The 26,734-nt window shown below is 39.8% G+C and overlaps 2 protein-coding genes across 3 annotated transcripts; both read right to left on the bottom strand.

The window, feature by feature from the left end:
- Positions 1-565: 565 nt before the first annotated feature.
- got1l1 (glutamic-oxaloacetic transaminase 1 like 1) lies at positions 566-12,546 on the bottom strand. The gene is made up of 8 exons (XM_085368088.1): positions 12,372-12,546; positions 10,790-10,971; positions 10,444-10,567; positions 3,129-3,346; positions 2,863-3,013; positions 1,540-1,705; positions 1,216-1,358; positions 566-705 (listed from the first exon to the last, which is right to left on the bottom strand). Exons 1-8 carry the CDS (start codon positions 12,544-12,546, stop codon positions 566-568), a joined length of 1,299 nt encoding a protein of 432 aa, XP_085224214.1.
- Positions 12,547-12,681: 135 nt separating this feature from the next.
- adrb3a (adrenoceptor beta 3a) lies at positions 12,682-25,964 on the bottom strand. Of its 2 annotated transcripts, none has more exons than XM_085368089.1 (2): positions 24,140-25,964; positions 12,682-12,731 (listed from the first exon to the last, which is right to left on the bottom strand). In XM_085368089.1, exons 1-2 carry the CDS (start codon positions 25,432-25,434, stop codon positions 12,698-12,700), a joined length of 1,329 nt encoding a protein of 442 aa, XP_085224215.1. In that variant the 5' UTR covers positions 25,435-25,964; the 3' UTR covers positions 12,682-12,697. The 2 variants fall into 2 exon arrangements, with proteins under 2 accessions (XP_085224215.1, XP_085224216.1); XM_085368090.1 differs by lacking the exon at positions 12,682-12,731 and adding an exon at positions 16,072-16,337.
- Positions 25,965-26,734: the final 770 nt, after the last annotated feature.

Here is a 26,734-nt window from a genome sequence, read left to right on the forward strand (position 1 = left end):
AACACTTCATATCCAGACACTTTCATAATCATGTTCAGTTGAGAAGGCTATAAATCTAATATTTTTTCATTAAAGATGAACTGCTGCCAGCTGTCAGCTAGTAATTATGATTGAACTAAAGGCAAAAAGCTACCCTAGAAGTCCAAAACACACAAAGTCTGTCTAGCAGCTCTCGGTGACTAACTCTTTTTTATTTGTTTATGAATCTATTTTTTACTGAGGTGTAGAAACAATTTCTGCAAACATCTTCCATAAAAAGGAAAAAAAGTAATTTGTTTTCTACACTACCTTCTGTTCACATTCCGTATATGTAAAGTGAGAATATATAAATATACACCTCAATCAACTCTTAATGTAAACAGACTGAACAGGAAAATCACTCCACAGCTTCCAGCAGATCTCCTGATATGGCTGACCCAACAGAGCACTGGAAACATAAACATCCCTTTTTTAAGTAACATCATAATTACACTTAACTTAAAAAGGAACATTTTAATGAAACACTTGAAAGGTCCAAACTCATTGTGAAGCCCACAGAATTTGGATGCTGATAAAAGCTGCGTGGTCAGAGTGAAGAGGTCAGAGCCAAATGGATGGACTCGGCTATATAGTCCAGGTTGCGGCAGTTGATTGCGCTCACGTTTAGACATCCGCCGGGAAGCAGGTACACCCGTCTCCTGTTTGACAGAAATTCTACTTGCTCACCTAAAAAGGCCAAAAAACAGTCACAAAAAAGCAAAATCATGAAAGCTCATCAGTGTATCAACCTATGTTATTGTCATGTGAAGAAAAGCTCTGTTTAAAACATGAATGCTACATAAAATATATCTTCAGCAGTTAAGTTTTCAAGTTATATTTTTTGAACCAAACTAAAATCACAAACAGCAATTCAATGTAGACTGATCAGGGTTATGGCCTTCGTATAAGCCATATGTGTGCATAATGTGTGCGATTGAATAAGTGCATCAGACACTGATAAACTTTATGAATACATTAAAAAATTGTGTTGCAAATGCCAATTAGCTGTTTCAAAGGATCTTCCAGAGAATCGCGGCAAAGCAAGAGCTGAGAAAACTAATTATGAACATCAGACAGCATTTATGTTGTCCTTGTTCGAGGCTGATGCAGTGAATCATTTGTCCTTCTAGATTGTGAGAAACATAATTCTAAAAAAAAATTGAGAGGAGGGCTGAAACAGTGCTTTTCAGTTTTTACCATTTAACCCTGTGCAGCAAAAGAGTCCACCTTGTTGAGTCAGATGGTCCCAGCGACCAGGAGTTCCCAAAAGCCTCAGCTTCTCTCTTAAAATGGCTCTGATCAGCATACACCTTTCAACAATGTGCTTAACCTCTCCCTGCCTGGGGAACACAGTGAGAAAAATATATATATAATTCAATATCTGCACTATGAAAAATGAGGGTGGAAAGGTGCGTGTATGCATAACATCAAGAGACATACAACACATGTACTGATAAAACAGCAACAGCTAATGTCCGGGCCAAATTCTTCAAATGCCAGATCATTTGCAGCATGTCTCACCACTCAACAAGATGGGCTGAGTTACTGAGCACTGTGGTGACAACATGTGCTCCTCCTACGGATGGCCTGGCCCACAGTGATCTCACTATTTTGTCAGCCTGAGACCGCACGGGCAGCAGGACGGAGTTCTGCTTTAAGACGCACAGGAGGTGTCCAACAGCTTCACCTGGTGAAGGAAACAATATGAGCTCAACGTGAAGAAATCTACAGAATGTCCCAGCAGCAGTGAAGTAACGTTATGCTCTGCTGAAAAGAAATGCTTTGCATCAGTATACACCGCAAGCCTGTCAGGTTTTTCCATTTTTTCTGGTAAATATTCACTGGGTCACAAATGAAAGATTGCAAAGATGCTTTTGGATGCACATGAAGCAGGTTTAGTTGCCACTTTTTTGATTCTTTCTAACTTGTGTTTAAAAGATGAGCGCAGAAAAACAGCACATTTCATTTTCGACATTTCATCCCAGAGCCAATTACGAAGATCAGAGGAGCCCTTTCTAAAAACATGAACTCCCCTGGAAACATGATTTGCAAAAGACTCTAATGAGGACATATGCATTTTTATTTTTCACAGGTACTTTCAGCTGCTCCCTTATTTCCCAAGGGGTCGCCGCAGCAGATGGATCTGCAAGTTTGATTTAGCACAGATTTGAAACCGGATACAACCCTCCCATTTATCTGAGCGTGGGACCGGCACAAGGAGTACACTAGCTTGTGACCCCCTGCGGCTGTTTTGTTTTTCTCCTCCCTCCTTCACATGTAAGCAAATGTGTTAACCTCTGCATTTTTATGTTTTAGTCAAATTATATTAAAACCAGAAATAAAGTTTAATGTTGCAAACAAGCGCCAACTCTCTCCAAGTGTGAAGGCTGCAAGTCCAACAACAGCAATTTTTTCCCTTTTTTGTTTCTTATTTATTTATATTCTTACTCACTTCTTCAACTCACACAACACGGAGAGGGTGCTCTTCTGACAGGTTAGGTGAAGAAAAAGTCAGGGAATGCAGCAACAATCCACAGTCCCTGGAGCACACTGGATAAATTTGATCTCATGCACTCAGCATAGTAAAGCTTGGCCTTTAAATATTTTTCCTCTCTATGGCTACTGAAGTCTGCCTTTTTCTGATGACGATTATGGTTCAAAGATAAGTAAAGAGGTGCTCTTGTCAATTACCTTGAGTCGGTTCATTCAGAAAAGAAAGAGTTCAAACTGACTTGTATCAGCTCCAGGCAGCGCAGTTGTTTTCTCACCGCAGAGTGCAGTGTTCGTTTGTGCAATAAGCACATTTTGATAGGTGTGGCCCCTTCAATGCACATACGTTCTCACCATATAGTCCAAAGCAATGGGAAAATGACTGAGCGCAGAGAAGCTCCATTCCCAGCGATGCACAGTGCTGCACAGGCCAAGCATCACGCTCCATGTCTCCACAGCAGAGTGCCTGTGTAGGCAGCAAGAGGAAGGGGAAAAGTCTACGGCTCTGTTGAAAAACAGTGCCAGGAGAGCAAATTAAATTAAGTATGAGTGAAAAGCTGCTTGTCTGATAAAAATAATTTCAGCTTCTGTCGGAGAGCATAAATGCACAAGTTAGTTACCGTAATGAGCCGTGTAATCACAGCCCATTGACTCTGAGAGAGGTCTGCTCCGGTCGGGTAGTGGGCAGACGCTGACAGAACAACAACACTGTGCTCAGGAGCACTCTCCAAATCCTCCAGAAGCCTCTCCAAACAAATGCCCCGCTGCTTGTCATCCCAGTAATAATACTCACGGATCTCTTGGATCCCTGCTGCCTGGAAGATACCAGCCAATGAGTCTGCAGGGAGGATCAAGACAAAACATTATACTGGCTTATTAGATATAAAAGCAGTACCAACCCCTAAAGATCAATGACACTTTTGTCCGCAGCATGTACACTCACAAGAAAAGTATGTGAACCAGGATTTATGAATTAATTACTCAAAAAATGTGGTCTGATCTTCATCTAAGTAATAACTAGTGACCGATGGAGCCTAACTTAATCAGTGTAATACAAGGCAAGCAGTTTCATATCTTTATTAAACACAATGAGTAATCACTCACAGCTCAGACTGAAAAAAGTAAGGCTCGGTTCAGTAACTCGTGGACTCACTTATGGCAGCAAAAGTCGGGGGATTGCTGTAGAGGAATTTGGAACCAATTATCCTTACAAAAAGGTTTCAGGCCATGACACAGCCATTAAGTTGAATGAATTTTATGTCCTTTATTTATGCATCTGCTTTCAATCATTCTCCTGTAAAATTTGACCAGATTCCATTAAAGCTTACATTTTCAATTCTACTTCTGTGACAAAATTACACGGAAAATAATCAAATAACTTAAAAGTCAGCATTTTGGGAAGAAGTGTTTTATGAGTCTATGCTTAACGGCTGGGATGAGGTTTTGGTGTTGGAGTGTTCCTCCAAAGACAGCATATTTTGGCTCATCTGTCCATTGAACATTGTCGCAAGTGTTGTGGATCATCTTAGATGACTGTGGTTTTATGTTACCACCATTATTATTCACTATTTTTCTTATTTTTCACAATTAAATAAAGATATAAGTCACAGAGCTCCATGCGGGCATTTTTCTATGACAGATATTTATCTAATGATGTGGAATCCTTGACATTTTGTCTCCTTTATGTATTCATTTTCAAAATCTTGTGTTGCTATGGAAACAGCGCTGATTGTTTACAAGACATACTCTTTTGTAATTATTGGTGTGTGTGTGTGTGTATGTATATATATATATATAGATATATATATAGATATAGATAGAGATAGAGATATATATAGAGATATAGATAGATATATATAGATGGAGATAGATATATATATAGATAGAGATATATATATAGATAGATATATATAGATATAGATAGATATATATAGATAGAGATATATATATAGATAGAGATATATATATAGATAGAGATATATATCTATCTATATATCTATAGATAGAGATATATCTATATATATAGATAGAGATATATCTATAGATAGAGATATATCTATAGATAGAGATATATCTATATATATAGATAGAGATATATCTATATATATAGATAGAGATATATCTATATATATAGATAGAGATATATCTATATATATAGATAGAGATATATCTATCTATATATATATATATATAGATATATATATATAGATATAGAGATATATATATATAGATATATAGAGATATATATAGAGAGATATATATATATATATATATATATATATATATATATATATATATATATATATATATATATATATATATATATATATAGAGAGAGAGATATATATATAGAGATAGAGATATATAGAGATATATATAGAGATATATAGAGATATATATAGATAGAGATATATATAGATAGAGATATATATAGATAGAGATATATATAGAGATATATCTCTATATATATATATATATATATATATATATATAGAGATATATCTCTATATATATATATATATATATATATATATATATATAGATATAAAAACACCCAGCACGCCCCTGCGGGCGGTTTATCCTTCAAGCTCGGGTCCTCTACCAGAGGCCTGGGAGCTTGAGGGTCCTGCGCAGTATCTTAGCTGTTCCCAGGACTGCGCTCTTCTGGACAGAGATCTCCGATGTTGTTCCCGGGATCTGCTGGAGCCACTCGCCTAGCTTGGGAGTCACCGCACCTAGTGCTCCGATTACCACGGGGACCACCGTTACCTTCACCCTCCACATCCTCTCGAGCTCTTCTCTGAGCCCTTGGTATTTCTCCAGCTTCTCGTGTTCCTTCTTCCTGATATTGCTGTCATTCGGAACCGCTACATCGATCACTACGGCCGTCTTCTTCTGTTTGTCTACCACCACTATGTCCGGTTGGTTAGCCACCACCATTTTGTCCGTCTGTATCTGGAAGTCCCACAGGATCTTAGCTCGGTCATTCTCCACCACCCTTGGGGGCATCTCCCATTTTGACCTCGGGACTTCTAGGTTATACTCGGCACAGATGTTCCTGTACACTATGCCGGCCACTTGGTTATGGCGTTCCATGTATGCCTTGCCTGCTAGCATCTTGCACCCTGCTGTTATGTGCTGGATTGTCTCTGGGGCATCTTTACACAGCCTGCACCTGGGGTCTTGCCTGGTGTGATAGACCCCAGCCTCTATGGATCTTGTACTCAGAGCTTGTTCTTGTGCTGCCATGATTAGTGCCTCTGTGCTGTCTTTCAGTCCAGCTTTGTCCAGCCACTGGTAGGATTTCTGGATATCAGCCACCTCCTCTATCTGCCGGTGGTACATACCGTGCAGGGGCCTGTCCTTCCATGATGGTTCCTCGTCTCCCTCCTCTTTCTTGGGTTTCTGCTGCCTGAGGTATTCACTGAGCACTCGGTCAGTTGGGGCCATCTTCCCAATGTATTCTTGGATGTTCCTTGTCTCATCCTGGACTGTGGTGCTGACACTCACCAGTCCCCGGCCCCCTTCCTTCCGCTTAGCGTACAGCCTCAGGGTGCTGGACTTGGGGTGAAACCCTCCATGCATGGTCAGGAGCTTTCTTGTCTTTATGTCAGTGGCTTCTATCTCCTCCTTTGGCCAGCCTATTACCCCAGCAGGGTACCTGATCACGGGCAGGGCGTATGTGTTGATGGCCCGGATCTTGTTCTTACCATTCAGCTGACTCCTCAGGACTTGCCTGACCCTCTGCAGGTACTTGGTGGTTGCAGCCTTTCTAGCGGCCTCTTCATGGTTCCCATTTGCCTGCGGGATCCCCAGGTACTTGTAACTGTCCTCTATGTCTGCAATGTTGCCTTCTGGTAGTTCAATCCCCTCAGTTCTGACTACCTTCCCTCTCTTTGTTACCATCCGACTACACTTCTCCAGTCCGAACGACATTCCAATGTCATTGCTGTATAGCCTGGTAGTGTGGATCAGTGAATCGATGTCTCGTTCACTCTTGGCATACAGCTTGATGTCATCCATGTACAGGAGGTGGCTGACAACTGCTCCGTTCCGTAGTCGGTATCCGTAGCCAGTCTTGTTAATGATCTCACTGAGGGGGTTCAGGCCTATGCAGAACAGCAGTGGGGACAGAGCATCTCCTTGGTAGATCCCGCACTTGATGGTAACTTGTGCTATGGGCTTGGAGTTGGCCTCTAGTGTTGTACGCCACATCCCCATTGAGTTCCTGATGAAGGCTCTTAGGGTCCCATTGATCTTGTACAATTCTAGGCATTCCAGTATCCAGCTGTGGGGCATCGAGTCATAGGCCTTCTTGTAATCAATCCAGGCAGTGCACAGGTTGGTCAGTCTGGTCTTGCAGTCTCGGCTGATTGTTCTGTCTACCAGTAGCTGGTGTTTTGCACCTCTGGTATTCTTGCCAATTCCTTTCTGTGTCCCACTCATGTATTGACCCATGTGCCTGTTCATCTTAGCCGATATGATGCCTGACAGGAGCTTCCATGTAGTACTGAGGCAGGTTATTGGTCGGTAGTTGGAGGGGACCGGTCCCTTCTTGGGGTCCTTGGGGATCAGGACCGTCCGGCCTTCAGTTAGCCATTCCGGGTGTCTCTCGTTAACTAGCAGCTGGTTCATTTGTGCTGCCAGACGCTCGTGGAGTGCAGTCAGCTTCTTCAGCCAGTAGGCGTGAACCATGTCGGGCCCTGGTGCTGTCCAACTCTTCATACTGGAGACCCTTTCTTGGATATCTGCCACTGTGATGGTTACTGGACCCTGTTCAGGGAGGTCGCTGTGGTCTGCCCTCAGATCCACTAGCCACTGAGCATTGCCGTTATGGGTTGCATCCTTCTCCCATATGCTCTTCCAGTATTGCTCCGTCTCCAGCCTTGGTGGTGCTGTTCTCTTATTGTTCCCTTGCCACTGAGAGTACACCTTTGCTGGTTCTGTGGAGAACAGCTGGTTTATTCTCCTGCCTTCTATCTCTCTGGTGTACCTCCTCAAGCGGCTGGCCAAGGCTGTGAGTCTTTGCTTGGCAGTTTCCAAGGCCTCAGGTATGGACAGCTTGCTGTATTTCTTAGGCACCTTATTTGTCGCACCTTTCTGCAACTCTGTTAGTTGGCTAACCTCCCTCCGTGCTACTTTGATCTTGCCCTCTAGCCTCCTTCTCCATGGAGGGTACTGCCCCTTGTGGCTGTTCAACTTGTAACCAAGCATCTCACTGATCACTGCTGCCGTATTGTAGATCAGCTTGTTAGTGTCGGTAATTGTGGTTGTAGGTATTGCCCGTAGTGCTGCATTAACATCATCTAGCAGACCTTCTGAGGGTACTTCACGTAATCTTGGTAACCGGCTACGGGGGATCCAGGTTTCAAGCTTGGCCATGATCCTATTTTTCAGGTCAGTTCCTCTCGCACTCAACGATCCTTCTCCTATCGCACTTGGGGCTATGTACCCAATCTCGGGTGGGGGTGATGATATCTCCCCCCTGACCTGGCGTCCTGACTCCTCCTTGCCGTAGCATTTGTGTTGTACCTCGTCAATCTCTAGCTGTGAGAGCAGTCCCTTCTTTCGAATGTTGGAACACTGAGCTACTAGTTGTTTTGCCGTCATTGTGGATGTTGGGTATCGAAGAATCCATAGGTCCCTCATCCTATTCATGTAGCCCCTTCCGCCGGGGTTACTTGCGTAGTAGCATTCCAACAACGCCCTGTTTTCGTCCCTTGCCCACCGATGCCTTCTTGTTCCAGTAGCCCACTTTTCGTCAGGGTGCCCTGGTTCCTCAACACCTGACGCGGACCTTGTTGATCCGGGCGACGTCCGAGCCGGCATGCCTTCATATTTATCTGTCTCGCTCATGTCTGCGGTAGGCTTGCTTAGCATAGGGGGTCTAGCCTTAGGACCCTTACTGGATACAGACGCCCCAGGCAGGAATCGAACTTGCGATCCTCTGTTCCAAAGGCGTGTAGATATATATATATCTCTATATATATATATATATATCTCTATATATATATATATATATATCTCTATATATATATATATATCTCTATATATATATATATCTCTATATATCTCTATATATATCTCTATATATCTATATATATATATATATCTCTATATATCTATATATATCTCTATATATCTATATATATCTCTATATATCTATATATATATATATATATCTCTATATATCTCTATATATATCTCTATATATATATATATATATATATATATATATATAATCCTGTCCTTAGACAGCACAGCTTCTCATCTGCAATGAATATATGTATCCATCCTTCACATTATTGCCATTTTGTGGCCATGCTGTCGCTGAAAGCTGTGCTTGTTTCAATCTCACAGAAAACTGCAGCTATTTTGAGGGCGTGGCCATGTGCTGTTAACTAGTGGTGTGGGATACTGCATATTTTGGTATCGATCCGATACCAAGTAAATACGAGTCAGTGTCGCTGATACCGATACTTTTCAATAAACAAGCTGGATGCGTCATTGAACTGCTAAATCTCAATTAATTTTCATGACCTTAAGTGTTTTTGTGATGTTTCCTTTTTCAATATTAGCATTATTATTACTATGGCTGGCAGCGGGAGAGCTGCAGCCGTTGAATGTGGTGTTACAGCAACTGTGTGACTATTGTAAGAATAAATGATGCTGCGATGCATGAAAATGCCATCGGGTCTGCCGTGGTGGTTTACAGTTATCAATTTTTTATTTATTTATTTTTTAGAAAAATCTTTTTAAAAAAACCCCAGTAAACTAATTAAAACAAACAAGTACTGTTGAGAAACCATAATACAAAAGTTATAATTAAAATTCTCAACAGCAAAAACAACTGGTGAAAATATAATTGATATGTAAACAACTTAACAACCCCCAAAGTGTCTAAATCACGTCAGGTGACGGCATAACATCTAAACACGGGGGGGGGAGTGTGCCTAAACTGCAGGTATATGAATGTAAACTAATGGGAGATCAGCATGTGAGGCAAGCTGCTGCCAGTCTGCTTTGACTGCTCTGGGATCAGTTACAATCTACGCTTCATACAGAAACACAGCTAGCATTAGCAAGTAAAACATCTTCAGTGATTCAGCATCGTTAGCTCTTGCTAACCACCTTGGCCAACAACAACTAACAATTTCTTTAGTACATTAGCACGGAAACCATGATGGGGAGAACAGCTCGGATCCTTTTCGGTCTAATAAAACTGATTAAAACAGTACATCTGTAACTTGCTCAGTGTCTATAATCCAATTAGACCTCTCAGGTCATCAGATGCACATCTTTTAACTATCCCAGAATTAGATCTCAGTGTGCTGAGGATGCTTAAAGTTGCTGTGTTCCTGTTCTTTGGAACGAGCTGTCTGCTGATCTGAGGTCAATGACAACCGTCTCACAGGTCTGTGTGTCAGCATTGATTTGTATTTCTCTGTAACATTTTATTATTATTGCCTTTACGTCATTGTAGACCTACGCAGGTTTTTAAGTGTACATGTAAAAACCTTTTAAACGTACATAAATAAAAGTGACACTGACATTGACGCTACACTATGGAGCCACTACTAAACAAAAAAAACCCCATAATGATGACAAAAATGATCACCAGATTTTGTGTGATCTATTCTGTGGATTCACCCATTCAAGCACAGAAACATACAAAACCTGCTCAAACTAACGATACCTACACTGTATAATGGGGTTGTGTAAATTTTACCTCTTGGTGGCCAAGAGGTAATATATATATATATATATAAAATAAAGCCCTACACCCCGGCCCAGAAGAAGATACATAAGATTTGTTTTGAACTGTGTATTATGCAAGGCAACTTTAGAAGAGTCCAAAAATACAATTATGTAACTGGAAATGGGCATAATTGTTCCACTTTAAATGTTGTTCAGTAGAAGCGGTTTTTTATTTACCATCACAGGGGGAAGAGAGGTAAACCGGGCCACACCAGTCAGCACTGAGATCGTACCAGCACCTCAAGAGTTCAGCTCCAAGACGAACAGCAGCAGTAAAACCAGGAGTTTGGACACCTAACACCTGCAGCGAAAGCCAGGAAATACCAGCAGCAGAGTTTTTTGATATAAATGATGTTTGCTTGCTGATCTTCTATTGATTTATTCTGCAGTTACTTATAGTAACTGCAAATAACGTCTTTCCGAGTAATGACGGTGCTGACTGACTGCATGATCAGTCCTAGTTTTTGTTTTGTGCAAAACGAGGTTCAAATGAGTTGAGCTGTCTGTGTGTAGCTGACATTACCTGGTTCTCCACTATAGCCCTAGAATGCTTCCCAAGGGCAACTTCTGTGGCTTTCCTGGTGAATTCTCTCAGTCCAAGAGAAGAGGGATACTCAGGATGACGAGTGGGATCAGTGCTCAACTGCTGCTTTATTTTTCCAACCAGACGCAATTCAAAGGGTTTTCCCTCCTCGCTGTAATACTCTGCAAAAACATGTATTGCAAAGAACAGAATATATTTAATCTGACACAAAAATACAACGCACCCTCAGAGCCGAAAAACTGAAATTAAAATCCCTTTAATAATTGTGTTGCCTTCTAACAAGTGGCAACAAAGAGTTAAAATGTTTAAACAAGTGCAGTAGTATCTTAAGGTACAGATCATTTACTTGCAACATGCTCACGTAATTGTGGCCTTAGCAGCTATTGCACTGTATGCGTCAGCAAAGGCTGAGAAAATGAGGTACAAAGCGAGGCAAGAACTGAGTTTCTAGCAGCTATTTCAAGAAGGCTCACGCAGAGCTTCAGCTGCTCTCTATTAGGCTCAAAGTAGCTGATTAAAGTGGGAGCAAATGCAACCTCCAGGCTTTAAAAAGCCCCTTCAAACACCCACTGGTACAATCTCATGAATGCTTCCTGTTTTTAGCATTGACACAAAATATAAATGTTAAAGGCCATGACTGGCAATTAATGATTTTACTGAAAATCTTAATGTACTGCTCACCGGGCTTTCTATAAAGATATGAGTATACAGTGTCTGATGCACTGAATATCTTCTTCGGTGTATCTTATTACATTGAATAAGATACTGACTGGTGACCGGCGAACCAGTCCTCTGCTCAGATTAGAATCTGAGGAGGCTACACGGTGTATATAGCAGTATTTTTCTTTCTGCTCACATATTGCCTGCCATAATGCGGCTCACGTATTTCCAGCTACATTGCAGAACTGTGGAGGCACATTACATTATATGTGCAATAAAGCAAGCCTGTAACAAAAAACAAAACAAAAACAACAAAAATAATAATAATAAAAGCACCTATATTAGCATATGTTGTCTGTGTTAAATTATAACAGATGTACTTCACTAAATTCACATTTAAAAATCAAACTGCACTTTGTGGATAAAAGTTATATATCTAAGTTTATTTATTTAAAAAGTAAGTATAAGTAAATATGTCATACAATGTCTGCATCTTTGATCTTCACATCTGTCGATAGCTGTTGTCTATATTAATGTAAGTTTGCTAAGTTTGGATCTGACTCATGAGATCATCAGTGCATTTGAGTAAAGTGTACGTTTGTAGTTAATGTAGTTACCACTAGAATAGTGGTTTTAAAAAACCTGCGGTATTTTTTTTAGGGGGGGAGGAGAGATTACTAACTACATAGAGATGACATAAGCATTTTTTAAAATTACATTAAAATTAAATTTGAAGTTGCACAACATTGTTTCTGTTTGAGTTATATTATCTATCTATCTATCTATCTATCTATCTATCTATCTATCTATCTATCTATCTATCTATCTATCTATCTATCTATCTATCTATCTATCTATCTATCTATCTATCTATCTATCTATATAACGTGATAAGACTCACCTCTGCCTGCCAGATCAACTTTCCTGGCCTGGGTATCTCTGGCGAAGGCGGATAACAACCTTGTTTCGGGACTCACTGGTGCGTTGAGCGTATTGGTAAACAGTGGGCATTGACCTCCTGGGTCTCCATTTTGGCTGACCCCTTTTTCATCAGGGCTGCTGCCGGGTCGGCTCATCTCGGAGGCGGTCAGACAACTCAGACCGGCGGGAGCTGCGAACCTTTTGTTTGGGCACTGTTGCCAAGCTACAGCACATATTTGGATTCTGTGGCCCAGGCAACGGGGATGGATGAGTTTTGTCGCTCCCTAATGTGTGGCTCCGGTGAGTTTACTTTTGCCCTGACGGTAAGCCATCAAAGCCACTGGGAAAAGAAAGGATGAGCTATTATCAGTGAAGACCCAGATGCATCTTTAGCTTCTAACACCGACAACACGCTAGTCTAAAGCTCAGCTTTGTGTCCTTATTAAGGCTTGTTTGGGAGCTTGGCCCGTAGCCGCCATAAATTAGCCCTATTGCAATACACAAAAAAAACCAAAAAAAAAACCAAAACGAAGAAGTAAGCAAGAGGCTTGCTCATTAATTGTACAAGAGTGTTCTGTGTCGGTCATATATATCTGCAGATGAGGCTATTTCCTGCATCCATGGCTTCCACTCATCCATTTCTTATATGTTTACTCAAATGCATTCATTTGATGACATTTATCCCACTATCATTTTCACAGATCAGACTAGTCTTAATGGTGGAGTTCATGTGTAATCTGAATTCATGAGAAATTAAAGTTCCATGTACAATTTTCCTCCTTGGAAACCAACTGAAATCCAGCGTGCAGTGTAAATCTCTTCAGGCTATTACTGTGCTCCTGCATAATACTGCTGGGAAATAGTGGTTTCCTTCCAGGCAGCGAACTAAGGAAAGAAAGCCATTTCCAGGGGATAAAGAGGTAGCAGTGAATATTGCATTAAATGAAATTGCAGAATCAAAGTAAACATCTGATGGAGGTGATAAGTGAGCCTGGCTTTGTAGTTCACTTTATGAAGCTGGAAATCACAGATAACTGCACTAGATGGCAGTAGATGGCCAAATCAGCCATCAACTCTTGTCAACTGGTTGACTTGGAGTTAAAGATGCTCTTGTCCAGCCTGTCCAGTCCTGGTTTTTATAGATTACATGACAACAACTTTCTTTTTTTTCCAGGAAAGAAATAGAAAAAGATTCCAAAAATGTAAGCTTTAGGTGGGGAATTGGATTCTGGTCTTTTCACACGGCTGTTAAATATTTTTATCCTTGCCCCGTTTTTTACAAAACTCATTTATCTTTGTGTGGTTCTCACACAAAACACATCGGTACAGTCATTTTATCCCAGGGAATGACAACAAAAATTCTACCTTTGACTTTGTCATTTGCTGGATATTTGAGCCTCCGGGTGTTATTGTTGAAGTTGGAATATTTCTGTGAAGTCAAATTGTTTCTGAATGCCGAGTTGGCCTCTGAAGCAAAAACGAACACACAGATAAAAGAAAGAAAATGTGACAGAGAAAGACATTTAGAAAGAAAGAAAACCCGACAACACTGTTGACTCCAACTCTGGGAAAAATATCTGGATTCTTAAATCTACTCCCGTCAAGAGGCTGTTAGTGAGAAAGGAAACGACACGTTAGAAGAAGCTCGGCTTGTGCCTTGATCACGCTCCCACGTTGTCAGGAAGAGTTCACGATAGTTTATTAAATTAAAGATGCAGCAGACACAATTAGATTTAAGAAACCTTATCTGGTGACTATTGATGTCCAAGCTTAGTGTCAAAGGTTTTTATTTTGTTTTGTTTTTTCATTTATCTGAAGCAGGTTCTAAAAATATCCTGAAGAAAACTGAGCTACACGTCTCAGACACTGGCTGTGGACTTACATGTGTAATTGAGAGTGAAAGTCATTTAAACTTCCAAGCAGATCCAAGACTGCCTCAGTCACATTTAATAGTAAAAGCAGAAGAAAAAAGAGGATTTTATTGAATTCATTTTCTTATGTAGAATATTTTCCTAATCAGATGTTCCGCCTCTGTTTTTATAGTCTTTTTGTTTCCTGTACTTGTATCTTATCAAACCCTCCCAGTCGTACTTTAAGTGGTGGCTTTTCCTTGAAAACTTTAGGATTGATTTCGGTCTGATACCACTCATGGAAAACATTGGAACAGGAATCAGCTGATAGGAATGTGGCTTCAGACAGGGCCATTATTTCCATTCTGAGTTGTTGTGTGGCTTTTTTTTTCTCTCTCCGAATGATATTTTTGGTAGTCACACTGCCCGTCTGGCAGGGCTAATGTCAGTTTCGGCTTATTTTCAAATGTCTTACATTCTGCTCTTGGTTTATTTTTAAAGTCCCAAATCTTGTAAATTCCTCTCATAACACGGAGATATTGCCCGCTCAAACAGTAGCCAAAGCCAGAGATGACAGTGGTTTAGATAGTGGGAGGATTACTTAAAATAACATTTCAATAATGCATTGTTTAGATTTGTGTCTTGAGCTCACATCAACAGTAGTTTTACTTGCTCAGTGTTGTGGAACATGGAGTGAAGGTCGGGACCCTCAGGGCCTCCCAAGATAAATCCGAGGGGCCATAAGTAGATCAAAGGGTTAGGAAAAGGGGAACAAATATTCCTGTTCACAAAGCTGTTTATTTTTTCTGACTTTTTTTCCTTTTTTTTCTTGTGAAAGTACTTAAAGTACTACACTTTCACATCTACAGCATCCCAAAAAAACCCACTTCAAATGAAGCCACCTATGAAGGACAAAAATAATTAAATCCCTCTTAAGTCATTGTCTGTGACGGTTACATACAGCAAAAGTTAATAATAATAATTATTATATTGTTACAGTCATTTGTTGTTTGCTTCCAGAATGGTGAGTTTGCACACACAGCACGCATGACCAATGTTACACAGTTTTAAAATACTTTATTTTTCAATGCAACAGATGATGTTATGTAAAATCACACCACAAGGTGCCTTATGACAATGAAGTAATACATAATGTGGGCAGAAGGTTTTCTGTGCGTGTGGACATTTCAGGGGACGGTGTTGGGCTTACACTGTGGCCACAAGCCAAAGAAAATAAACTAGCAGCACGGCATGTTGCATATGCTGCTGTGTTTACCTGCAGTTCGTAATACTGTACCTTGTACAAGGACATACCCACAAAAAGATTCTAGACAGCGTGATGTTTGAGGCATCCAGACGTAAGGTTCTGTCATCCATTATTCGTAGCCATGGCACAACTTAACATAGACATGGGCTTTTAAATCCCAGTTTCACTGTTGTGTGCATACAGACTCAAAATAGAAACATTAAGACTTTAAACCGAGACAAAAATGGAGTATTTCTATTCATAGTTCTTTGGTTAAGCTGATATTAAACTGAAAGGTTTTTGTAAAGAAAATGTTCCTACAGTGGAGACAGGCTTGCCAGAATGATCGCTTAGTCGAGTTTGCTACAGATTCAGTGTATCGTCATTACATAACTTACCAGATAATATACTGTACAAAAATTAGTTTATACTGACATTTTTGAAACCACAAGCCACGTGACACTGTGTCCATGTACTGGAATGCATTTCAGTGTTGATGTCAAACACTGTCAGTCTGGAGCAGAGAGCCTTTTTCCAAACAACACGTAGAGGACTCTGGGAGGTTCATCCGTGATGCCACCTAATCTCGGCTGTACGCCAACAAACAAACAACAACAACAACAACAACAAAAACAGTCACAGTGTTCCCATTCAGACCGAATCATCTGTTTCCCCACAGTCAATCCAGTCATGTCTTTGGGGCTAGCTTCATTCTGCTGTGCTTTTCAGGGTTTGGGATTGAACTTTTCTGTAGCTTTTCTTTGCTGTTTGGTCTCAGACTTTGCAGAAATCACAGTAACAGCTGGAAACGCATTTCACTCTTCATCTGTCCTGTTCCTGCAACGTGAATCTGAAAACAGATGGATATATTAGCATCCAGCGTTTCCGTGACAAAATCCATACCTATTGGTAAAATAGCATCGCATGGCATTTTGTTGTTTTAGGCTGTCTCTTAGTAATGAGAATAAAATGTCTAAATATGCCGCACCTGGGATTATGTCACTTGCATATTTTCGATTTTCATTTTGTTTGCTTTAAATAGAAGCCTTATCTGTATTGAAAAGTACCTGATATTCGAGACCAGATTACTATCGTGTCGTGAATCGCCTCATATTTTTGACTTGTGCAGCCATGTGTTATGTGACCGTGCAAACTGAGCTTTTCTCTGTGTGTTTCTGTATGACTTGTTGGTTTGTGTTGGTCTCGCCCTGCACACCATTTTAGTTTTGATCAGATAAAGAAGGACTTGGAGACAGCAGCCGCTGTTTGTTGTCTTACAGGTTATTTGTAAGTATCTCGGTGTTTTCGTGTTCATTGATATCATCGCTGCACCTCTTCCCTTTTATTTATTTTTTCTTCCTAATTACAGAAAGTTACTGCATAGTTGCCCTCATCATTCTGTCCTTTGTGAAACTTCTTTTCCCTTAAACAAGACAGGAATTCTGATGCTATCACTTCAGCTGTACATGTCTCCACAGGAAGACATAATCTACCTTCCACTGGAAGCTGCACAGAAATACGAATGCTTATAGGGAAGAAAACAGCTACCATACAGTTTACAATGTGGTTTCATCAGAACTCCTTTCTTACATTATGTACTGCTGGAAAGTGACATCACTGTTGTCTACTTTGTGTCTTGTGGCTTCAGTGTGCGGTATTTGGATGGTTTAACCCCTTGAGCCTCAGTTGATTATTTGACACTTCTACATTTAAAAACCATCTGCACTGTAGTCGGCATCAGCTGCAAAACCGTAAAGCCAAGATAAGCAGTCTTGCGCTTTATGGATAAGAGACGCTTAGAAGAATTTTGAATGCAATAGGTCTCCTTTTTCCTTATCACCAGTCCAGATTGAACTTGAGAAACCTTCATGGTTTTTAAGCTTTTTTTTTTTTTTCGTCTTTATGCATCTTTCCACCTGGAACCTGGTACACAGGACTCTGGGGTCAAAAGGAGTTAATGGGAAGAAACTCCAAGAATAATAGAGCCAAAGAGCTATACTTAAGTCAGTTATTTTGAATTACAAAACCACAGATATGTGTGCAGATATTGTGTAGCCTCCATTAAAGCTAAAGTAGCCTCTGCTCATCATTAGTTAGGAAAAATCCATTCATCATATCTGACGTGTGTGTTTGCCGAATCTGAAGCTGTCTTTATATAGCAGGATGCGATTCACTGTTAAATGCAAATAGAAAGTCCTTAGTTAGTTGTGCAGTTTATGACTTTCAGTTTCTACTAAATGTAACAATGACAGTTTTGTTACGGACTATTTTGTCTTGTTAAAATAGTTTTCAAAGCAGCCAAAGCAAAGAAAAGAAAATCCCTCCATCCATTCTCTCCTGCTTATCCACTTTTAGGATCACAGGGGACCAGAGCCTATCCCAGCTATCATAGGGCAAGAGGTGGGGTACAGTCTGGACAGGTCGGCAGCCTTTCACAGGGCAAACACACAGAGACAGACAACTATTCACACCTATGGGCGATTTGCAATCACCAGTTAACCTCTCTAATTCCACGTCATCGGACTGTGGGGGGGAAACCAGAGTTCTCAGAGAGAGGCACACAAACACAGGGAGAACATGCAAACTCCACACAGAAAGGCCCCAGCCAGATGGTGGATTCAAACCACCATGCTGCCCACAAGAAATCACATTTACAGTAACTATCTTTTTCTTTTTTTTTTTAAATCATATATGTATCTATCCTGGGTTTTTGTTTGTTTGTTTTAAATGGATAAATACAAAGACTGAATCATGTAGTAAAATTAAATACAGCTAACGCAAGTTTCAACTGGTCACACTGGGATTCATTCTGACAAAGAGATACACAAGCACGCATTAAAGACGCAATAATGTATTTAAAATATAGATCTATCTGTGCAGCCATTATAGTACATGTCAGCCAAGCAGTTTCACTAACCTTGGGCACAATAAGCAGAAATAAATATACAGTGGAGAGTATCTCTCTCTCTCTCTCTCTCTCTCTCCATATATATATATATATATATATATATATATATATATATATATATATATATATATATATATATATATATATATATATATATATATACACACACATACATATATATATACACACACACACACACACACACACACACACACACATATATATATATATATATATATATATATATATATATATATATATATATATATATATATATATATATATGTTTGTGTGTGTATATATGTTGTCAAGTATCCCAGATGCCTCCATTTAAAGATCATATTGCAGTGTTATTGTTTGTGATATCAGCCAGGGTATTGGAGGTTTCCCACAGGTCAGTACCACCATGTTTTGTGTTTCCCTACTCCATGCTTCATGCTCTCTTAGGCCTGAGCTTACTCTAAGCTATCTAAGTGCATATTATGGAACAGACCCAATTAGCAAAGCGCAGGGAGGCCTTTGCATTACAGGGTTCACGGCACTGAAAACAAAACCAAGCATTTGTGCATGTTGCTCCCGAAGCACCTTCAAAACTCTAAGTGGCTTCAACACGTTCCACTGCAGTCTGTCAATGTGCAACACCATTTTTAGGCCATTGTAATGTCACATGACACTTGAGTCACCACACATTGGCTGCCCAGAGAGGTAAAAAGCTTGTTTCTAACAGGCTGCAGAGTATGTTGCATTAAGCCTCACGCTTCGACACGCTTAACTAGTAAACACAACACAGCCGAAATATGTGTTTACACAGTTTTTAAATTGTCTACAATTACCGTGTACTATATTTTACACTAACAACACGTCCATTAATAAAAATCGGGCGCTCTTGGAGAATACAGCATACATGTGTGGGTAATTATATGTACATTTTTAGCTGGCATAACGATACAGTTTGTTCTAGTAAGACACACTCAGTCACTTATAGTAGGAACCTGAAATGTCAGACGTATATACAAAATGTCCTTTTAGATTTGCTAAACTCTAAGTTGTTAACTTTTATATGTCAGAGATATTTACAAGATCCTGTGGAGCTTCTTGTATGGACTTCAGTAAGCTGGCGTTAGTACTGGAAATGGAATTCGTCATCTATGTTCGTCATTGTTGTTCTTTTGAAGGTTCACAAGTTAAAAATATGAGCATATATTCAAATATGCACTGCATAGGTGTAAGCACTGCCGGTACTTAAATACTGCCATTAAACTCAGTGCAGTCATCTTTTTAGTTGACTTGCTCTACTCCCCATGTTGCCTGCATGCTTGTTTCGTTTAATATGCACTTGAGTTTGCTGATTGCGGATAGTTCCTCTCAGCTTAGTGCTAAGGCTTGTGGGACTGTTAATCTTTAATTTCACATCACTCAGCTGTGTTATGACTGTTAGGACTTTGATTGCTGTGTATGTTTGATGTGGTTTCTGATGTTTGCATACCCACTCAGAACATTGTTAAGCTTTAGCTAGGAGATGGGCCGTCGTGACCTAGACTCTTAGTGATTAATGACTTCCGCTCGGCGTTCATGTTGAGGGGCAGTTACTATCAAAGCAACACTCCACTACCTCTGCGGAGAATATGGATTTTGAAATGTGATAAAAAATGAAATTATATACAATCAGCTTTCTCTGCTATACTAAAAAAGTTCATGTGGCATATCTGTTTACATAAGATCAGGTGTTACATCAGGTGTACTACTTGATTTAAGTGTTGTACACTTGTAATATTATCCTAACTTGTGATTAAGTTCCTACAGAAATGAGTTTGAACACTTTCAGTTTCCTACATTTTAAGTGTACTATATTTTTAATGTTATGAAATTTGTGTATTAATTTTACTTTTCTTGCATCACTTTATTTCATATTTAACCTGATGCAGTTTTATTAAATCCAATACATTTGAGACTTTAATAAAGTGGTGTCAAATATATGGCCTGGGGGGGCAGAATCGGCCCACCAAATGCTCCAATCTAGCCCACAGGACACTTTTTTTAAAAAAAAAGTAAAGGGTGTGTTTATAAACGTTTAAATAACACAAAGTTTCAGGGTTTTTTTTACCATCTACAACAGAAATGACTATTTATGTTCTGGTGGGTAAGCAGTAAAAAGCTAAATAAATAAGATTTAAAAAATGAGGAAAATATTTGTTTTATTATCACAGAAGAGTCTCGAGAGTGAGCCCGCAGAATCTTTTCTGTAATTTTGCACGTTTATTTCTTACACCTTAAACCCAAAGAGTCATGCTGACAGATTATTTCTATTGACAACGACAGTATTTATCATGCTGTTTAAATACACTTGATTTTTTCTTATGCCAAGACATCTTAATGATGCAATGTGTAGTTAAACTTTTTTACTCGTTCCGCCCAGTTAAGGTCAAAGTGCCCCACAGTGTAAAATGAGTTCCACATCCCTCCTTTTGTACATCTCTTGAAACTTCATCTGTGTTGCCCGAGCAGCGTGGACTTTTTTAGATGGCAGCACATGGTTGTGTGGCTTTTGTAAACCTCAGGTATATTAGACCTGCACAGCAGAGCTCTATGTTTCTGAATCAGTCTATCAGTCATCTAACAGACGCCGTAATTTCTGCTCCACATACGTAAAGTATTTTAGTCCACAACCTAGTTGGCTGCTGCTCTTTGAAATCAAATGTTCCACTCTCTGTTAACTTAATTTTAATGTTCTCAGTGATGGATAAACTGTGCTAACAAACTCGCTCTGCTTGTAATACACAGCATTGCCTTTCAGATACACGAAGACTCACCTCTTGTATGCATATTAGGGCTAATGTTAAGAGAAACAAGGCAGATAAAAACAAAGGGAGACACGGAAAAACTAAACCCTTAACCCTTAGTCATGTAGCAAACATGACTAAAGGAGAGATGTTTTGAAGAGAATCCTTGCAGAAGTGGTCTCGTCATACGCCACAGCATTACGTGACAGAAGCTGATGGTTGGTCTGGATGTTGATGAGAGCATCACTGATATGCCAGCATGTATTTCTATGAAAACAAAGTAACTATTGATAATCTCTGTTCTGTGAAGTACAGCCTAGTAACCATTCGTATCAGTGGTTGGGCTTTGCTTTTTTTCCACTCTGGGTTACATCAGCTCCTGACTTAACTAACTTTGTTGTCCCAGGGTGAAAAGGAAACATGCTGCTCTACTGCTCTTTTGTATTCTTTGAAAGAGGTGGAGAAACTGACAGGGATTACTGTGTGGAGGTCCACAGTCGCTTATGATGGCGACTGAAGCAACAAATTCGGCAGTGAACAGACTGTATCTGAAACGGTTTGTCATATTCCTTCATTAAGGCGGTCTTTGAGCCTTGGACCTGTCGAAGTCATTCTTGAACGGCTGGTCTCACTTACATTTGTAATCCTGCTGAAAGCGTGCAGTGAGTCTGCTGAGCCTTCCCCTTGGGGTGATTTACTACAGAACACACCAGGCTCCTTTTATGGATGGCTTTTATATGCTGCTAAATGTCTCCTGTTTTGTAGCCCCATTGATTATGTCTGTAAAATTCCACTGAGGGGATGCCATTAAAGGGGAAGAGAAAAATAATTTATAGTGTTCAGGGTAAATATTTAAAATCAGAAGCACGGCCCTTCCATAAAAGTGGATCAGTCATGGGAATTCATATGCGGCATAGAGTTGTGCAACTTATTAAATAAAATGTATCAACATAAAGACTTTTTTTTTTCACTGTTTGATCCAATTTGAAGTCATATAAATGCACTGTAACCTGAAACACTGCATTTATAAAAAAATAAATGTACATGCAAAAGTTAATTCCATTCATGCAAGAGCTCGCAATAAAATTTAGTAATCATAAATATTGGCGACAGAAACTAAACACAGCGATGAGATATTTAACGATCATTGTAGTGCAGGTGTAATTGTAAGTGAGTTACGGCCTTTGTCTTGTCTGCCTTTAAGACGGTACGGCTCTGAAAATAACTTTATTTCAGCTGTAAATTCACTAAGAAATATTCTGAATATTCAAGTGGGTTTTTTTTAAATTCTTTTGTTAAAATGATAATTGATCAGTTATTTCATAATTCAAATTCATTAAAAAATGTAATTAAATTATGTGAGAGGTATAATTCTTACATAAACACTACATAGATGATGCCATAACTTATAATTTCGCCTACTATTTTTATCTGTGAAAGACCTGGTTTCATCTCGGGGTTGTGCATTAGGGTAGTAATGAATTGAATATTGGGCTGTCCGCCTACAGTTAGAGTGTGTTAAGGAGAGCGTTCTCATTGGCTGTCACTCTTGTAAACAGTCTCTCGAGTTTTGAGGGAAGTCTTGTGCATAAGTGATAAAGATTTATCTGCTGCAGGGGTTGTTGGGCTGGGCACACTGAGGCCCACTGACAGGCACACACACTAAAATGTTCTCAAATGTACCATGCAGTTCTCCGAATCAGACCTTTGCACAACGCCCACTGAGTTTCCAAAGCCTCTTTACACACATTTTTGGCGTAACCAAAGTATTTTGGGTTGACATTTTTTACAAATAAAAATTTACAATTATGACACTTTCTAGAAAATACTATTTTAATTAATTCAATAATTGCATTGTTTTTTAATCTCTATGACCTACAAACCTAGTAGCCACATGCGCATACTACCAGGAACTGTGCTGTGCACATCTGTTTGTTATTTTTGCCACACTGACATCAGCTGAGTTGAAAGATTGATTATAGGTAGCGTGGCGCAATAAGCAATACAGGTACAGTCCTCAAAGGTTTATTTAATCATGCATGAAAAACAAATATAAAGTTTCACTTGAATGTTTGAACTCTTACAGTAACACTTTAAGAGCCTAACAGCTGCCAATACTTCTGAAATTGTTTATTATTCTGCACTGTTATTCTCAATATATTTTACTTCTGGACTATAGCACAACGGTGTAGTAGAACATGTCTAAATATGGATTTCTGCTTTTATTACATTTCTTTCATTGTCAAACTGCAAAGAAAAAAAATCAAAAAGCATTTTGTTTGTGGTCCTGGGATTATTTTAAATGGCTTTAAACTGGGCGTATCAACCATAATACAAAAAGAAAAAAAGCGAGAAATGATTTTTAATTACAATATTGTAATTAATGTCATGAAACACAGCCTAAAGGGGAGTTTGGTAGCAAGTGATGAGTGTTTCAAACATTAAGGTATATTTTTAAAATGTCATATTTCATTAATTATAACACTGTTTTTAATGTAAGTAACTGTCACAGTTCCCAATTGCTAGAGATAAATTTTGCCTTTTCATTCAAATTAGTATGATTTTTATTTTCAAATATATATTAATTTATATATATATTAATATATATTGAATCTCTGGTTTACCTCACTGTCCTTTAAATGCAGAAAAACAGAGAACCATAAGTGTCCTCGCATAAACTAAACTGGAGTTTTATGAATAAGAGAACCTAATTCTATATTGAGGTGATTGCCCCTCTACATGACAGCATTAAATATTGCTAGGTGTTATTGTTCTTTAACCCTGACTTGAGGAGGTGGAATTCTATAAGTATTAGTATATACTTATTACTTAGTATTATATTTAAGTATTATAATATAAGTATTAGTAGTAAACTATATGCCTTTAAGTTCACATATGTGAGCTTTTACCATTGTTTTAAGAAATGACTGCTTTGTGAAGTCATAACAAGATAAATGAACTTACAACGTGGTTTCTGGCTCCGAATAGTCACTGTACTGTGTGCAGCCGTTGGACTGTGGAGGACCAGGGGAAGTCTCTTCACTTCTGCTGCTTGCCTGTGTACTGGCCAGGCTGTCACTACCCTCAGTCCTACTGGTTGAAGTCCTCTGAAAAGGGCTTGCTGTGCCTGACTCAGCTTCCCATAGAAAGCAGGGGCAGCGAGTCCGCAGTTCTTTATAAAAAGAATTGATCCACAGAGTGGACATCCATGGGCAGCCCATCAGGTTCTTGAACGCAGTGCGAAACTCTGGAGTCCTGCAGTAGATGATGGGATTGAGGCCAGAGTTGATATAACCAAGCCAGTTTAATAGTCGAAAGAGTTTTTTATCAGGAACTTCTTTGTTAAAAGAATTTATGATATTGGCGACAAAGAAAGGAAGCCAGCAAACAGTGAAGACCCCCATGATAATGCCCAAAGTCTTGAGGGCCTTGTGCTCTTTGACAAGTATTAGCCGTGACGGCCTGCGTTTGGTACTCTTGCTCCTCGCTGCACTGTTGCAGTTGCTGGACGATGACGGCGTATTGTTGAGCTGGGGGCCAACTTGTGTCTGTGATGTTGGATATTCATTTTGGAAGCGCATCCGACTCTTATCTATTTGCTGGACCTGCCGGGATGCTATTAAATAGACTTTTGCGTAAACAAATATCATTATGAGCAGTGGAATGTAAAAAGAGATTATAGAGGATATTATAGCATAGGTCTTGTTGGTCACGAAGTCACAGCATGCGGGATCTTCATAGCACTCCCTCGCCAAAACATCATTTTCGTCTCTCCATAACAAAGTCATTATTGGTACAAAGGAAATCAGGGCTGACACAACCCACACTATACAAACTATTATTCTGGCACGCCACTTACTGAGCAGAACTTTATGCCGTAGCGGTCTGGTAATGGCTATATACCGATCCACTGCTATGACACAAAGTGTCTCACAGCTCGCCGTCACACAGAGGACATCGATAGAAGTCCAAAGGTCACATAATGTTTCAGTAAGTTGCCACTTATCTGTCACCACAACAGTGGCCCCAGGAGGCACGACGAGGACCCCCATGATGAGGTCCGCACATGCTAGGGACATAATGAAGATGTTTGTCGTCGTTTGAAGCTGCGGAGTTCGTGCTATTGCAATGATGACCAGCAGGTTTCCCACCACTATGATGAGTATGATGAAGACAAGAATAACGATGATCTCTTTTCCCATGGGTGCGTATATGGCGCCTGTCGTGTTCAGTGAGGATGATGTGTTCAAATTGTTCATCTTTGCTTAGTCAGGGAACTTAGTCACAAGAGGTGGAAAGTGTTAGATTTTCACATCAAAGTCAGCACAACTGAGGGACTGTAGGAGCCTCATGCAAGCATCATACAAACGATTTTACAAAAATCTGAGGTAGTTTGTCTCACTGGACAGTGTCTTTTCTGTGCAGTTAGTGATCACATTTCACACCTTGCGAGTCTTGTTTGGCAGTGCTCAGAAGGGAGTAGCAGTGGCTCGTCATCACCTCCGAAGATGTTGTTGTTTCTGGAAGTTTGTGCAGGCAACAAAAACACGTTCTCCAGAGAAAAGATGAATCCAAACTGTCCGCGAAGCCAAAACAATACTGGTTCACACAGTTTCAGCCCTTTCATAAATCCAAGGAAAATATCAAAATATCAAGTAAAAAAATAAAAAAATAAAAAGTTTGGGAGAAGAAAAGCCAGCCTTTTCCATTTAAATACGTCCACTGGAATTAGTTTTGTCGCAGGATCATGCATGAGCCTCAGTGCCACACTTGGACTGTTTGGAGATCAAGCAAACAGTGACGCTGTTACAAGAACCACCAGAGTGCACCAGAGCAGCTGGCCGATCTTTCTTTTGCTCTCTCTCTCTCTCTCTCTCTCTCTCTCTCTCTCTCTCTCTCTCTCTCAGTGCAGGTTGCCCAAGATTGTATTGGCTGTAATCACACCCTGGCTGAAGGCAGAGGGGAGGAGTTAAAAAGTGTGCCTGTGTGTCAAAGCCATACAGGGATCTGTACCCTGATACAGCCACACACATGTGAACAATCACACACGCAGACATAAAAACGGGAGTGACAAATTAAAGGAAAAACCAGCATAGAGCATCTTAAGGTGTTGAGGCGAACCTCATGCAGCTTAAATACTTCTTGGAACCGATTTTCCAAATATCTGAAGCTCTGCTGGAGAGATGCACTCCATTCACATAAAGATATTTCCCCTCATTTGGTATTTTGATGGTAGGTTTTGGAAAGAGCTTTCTAACTTGTCAAATTTTCACTTAGTTTTAGTTTATGCTACTCAGTGAGCCTTGGTGCCCTGTGAATTGAGGGATCATCATGCTAAAAGAGATGACATAACTAACTTGAGGATAGAAGTGTTTCATCACAGCATAAAGAACAACTCTGAACAACTTTTTTGGTTTGTCAATGTAACCTAGACGAGAGTAGGACCAAACTACTCAGAGAGCCACCAGATCCTCTCACTTAGGCAGTCAAAGGTTCAGGTTTTCCTTTTATGTGTCATGCATCTGTATAAGCCGGAGCAACAAAGTACTCCTGTGTGAC

The sequence above is a fragment of the Diplotaxodon limnothrissa genome, linkage group LG12 (assembly GCF_057381915.1).
Source record: "Diplotaxodon limnothrissa isolate DT_005_m linkage group LG12, D_limnothrissa_male_GT1.1, whole genome shotgun sequence".
Taxonomy (NCBI): domain Eukaryota; kingdom Metazoa; phylum Chordata; class Actinopteri; order Cichliformes; family Cichlidae; genus Diplotaxodon; species Diplotaxodon limnothrissa.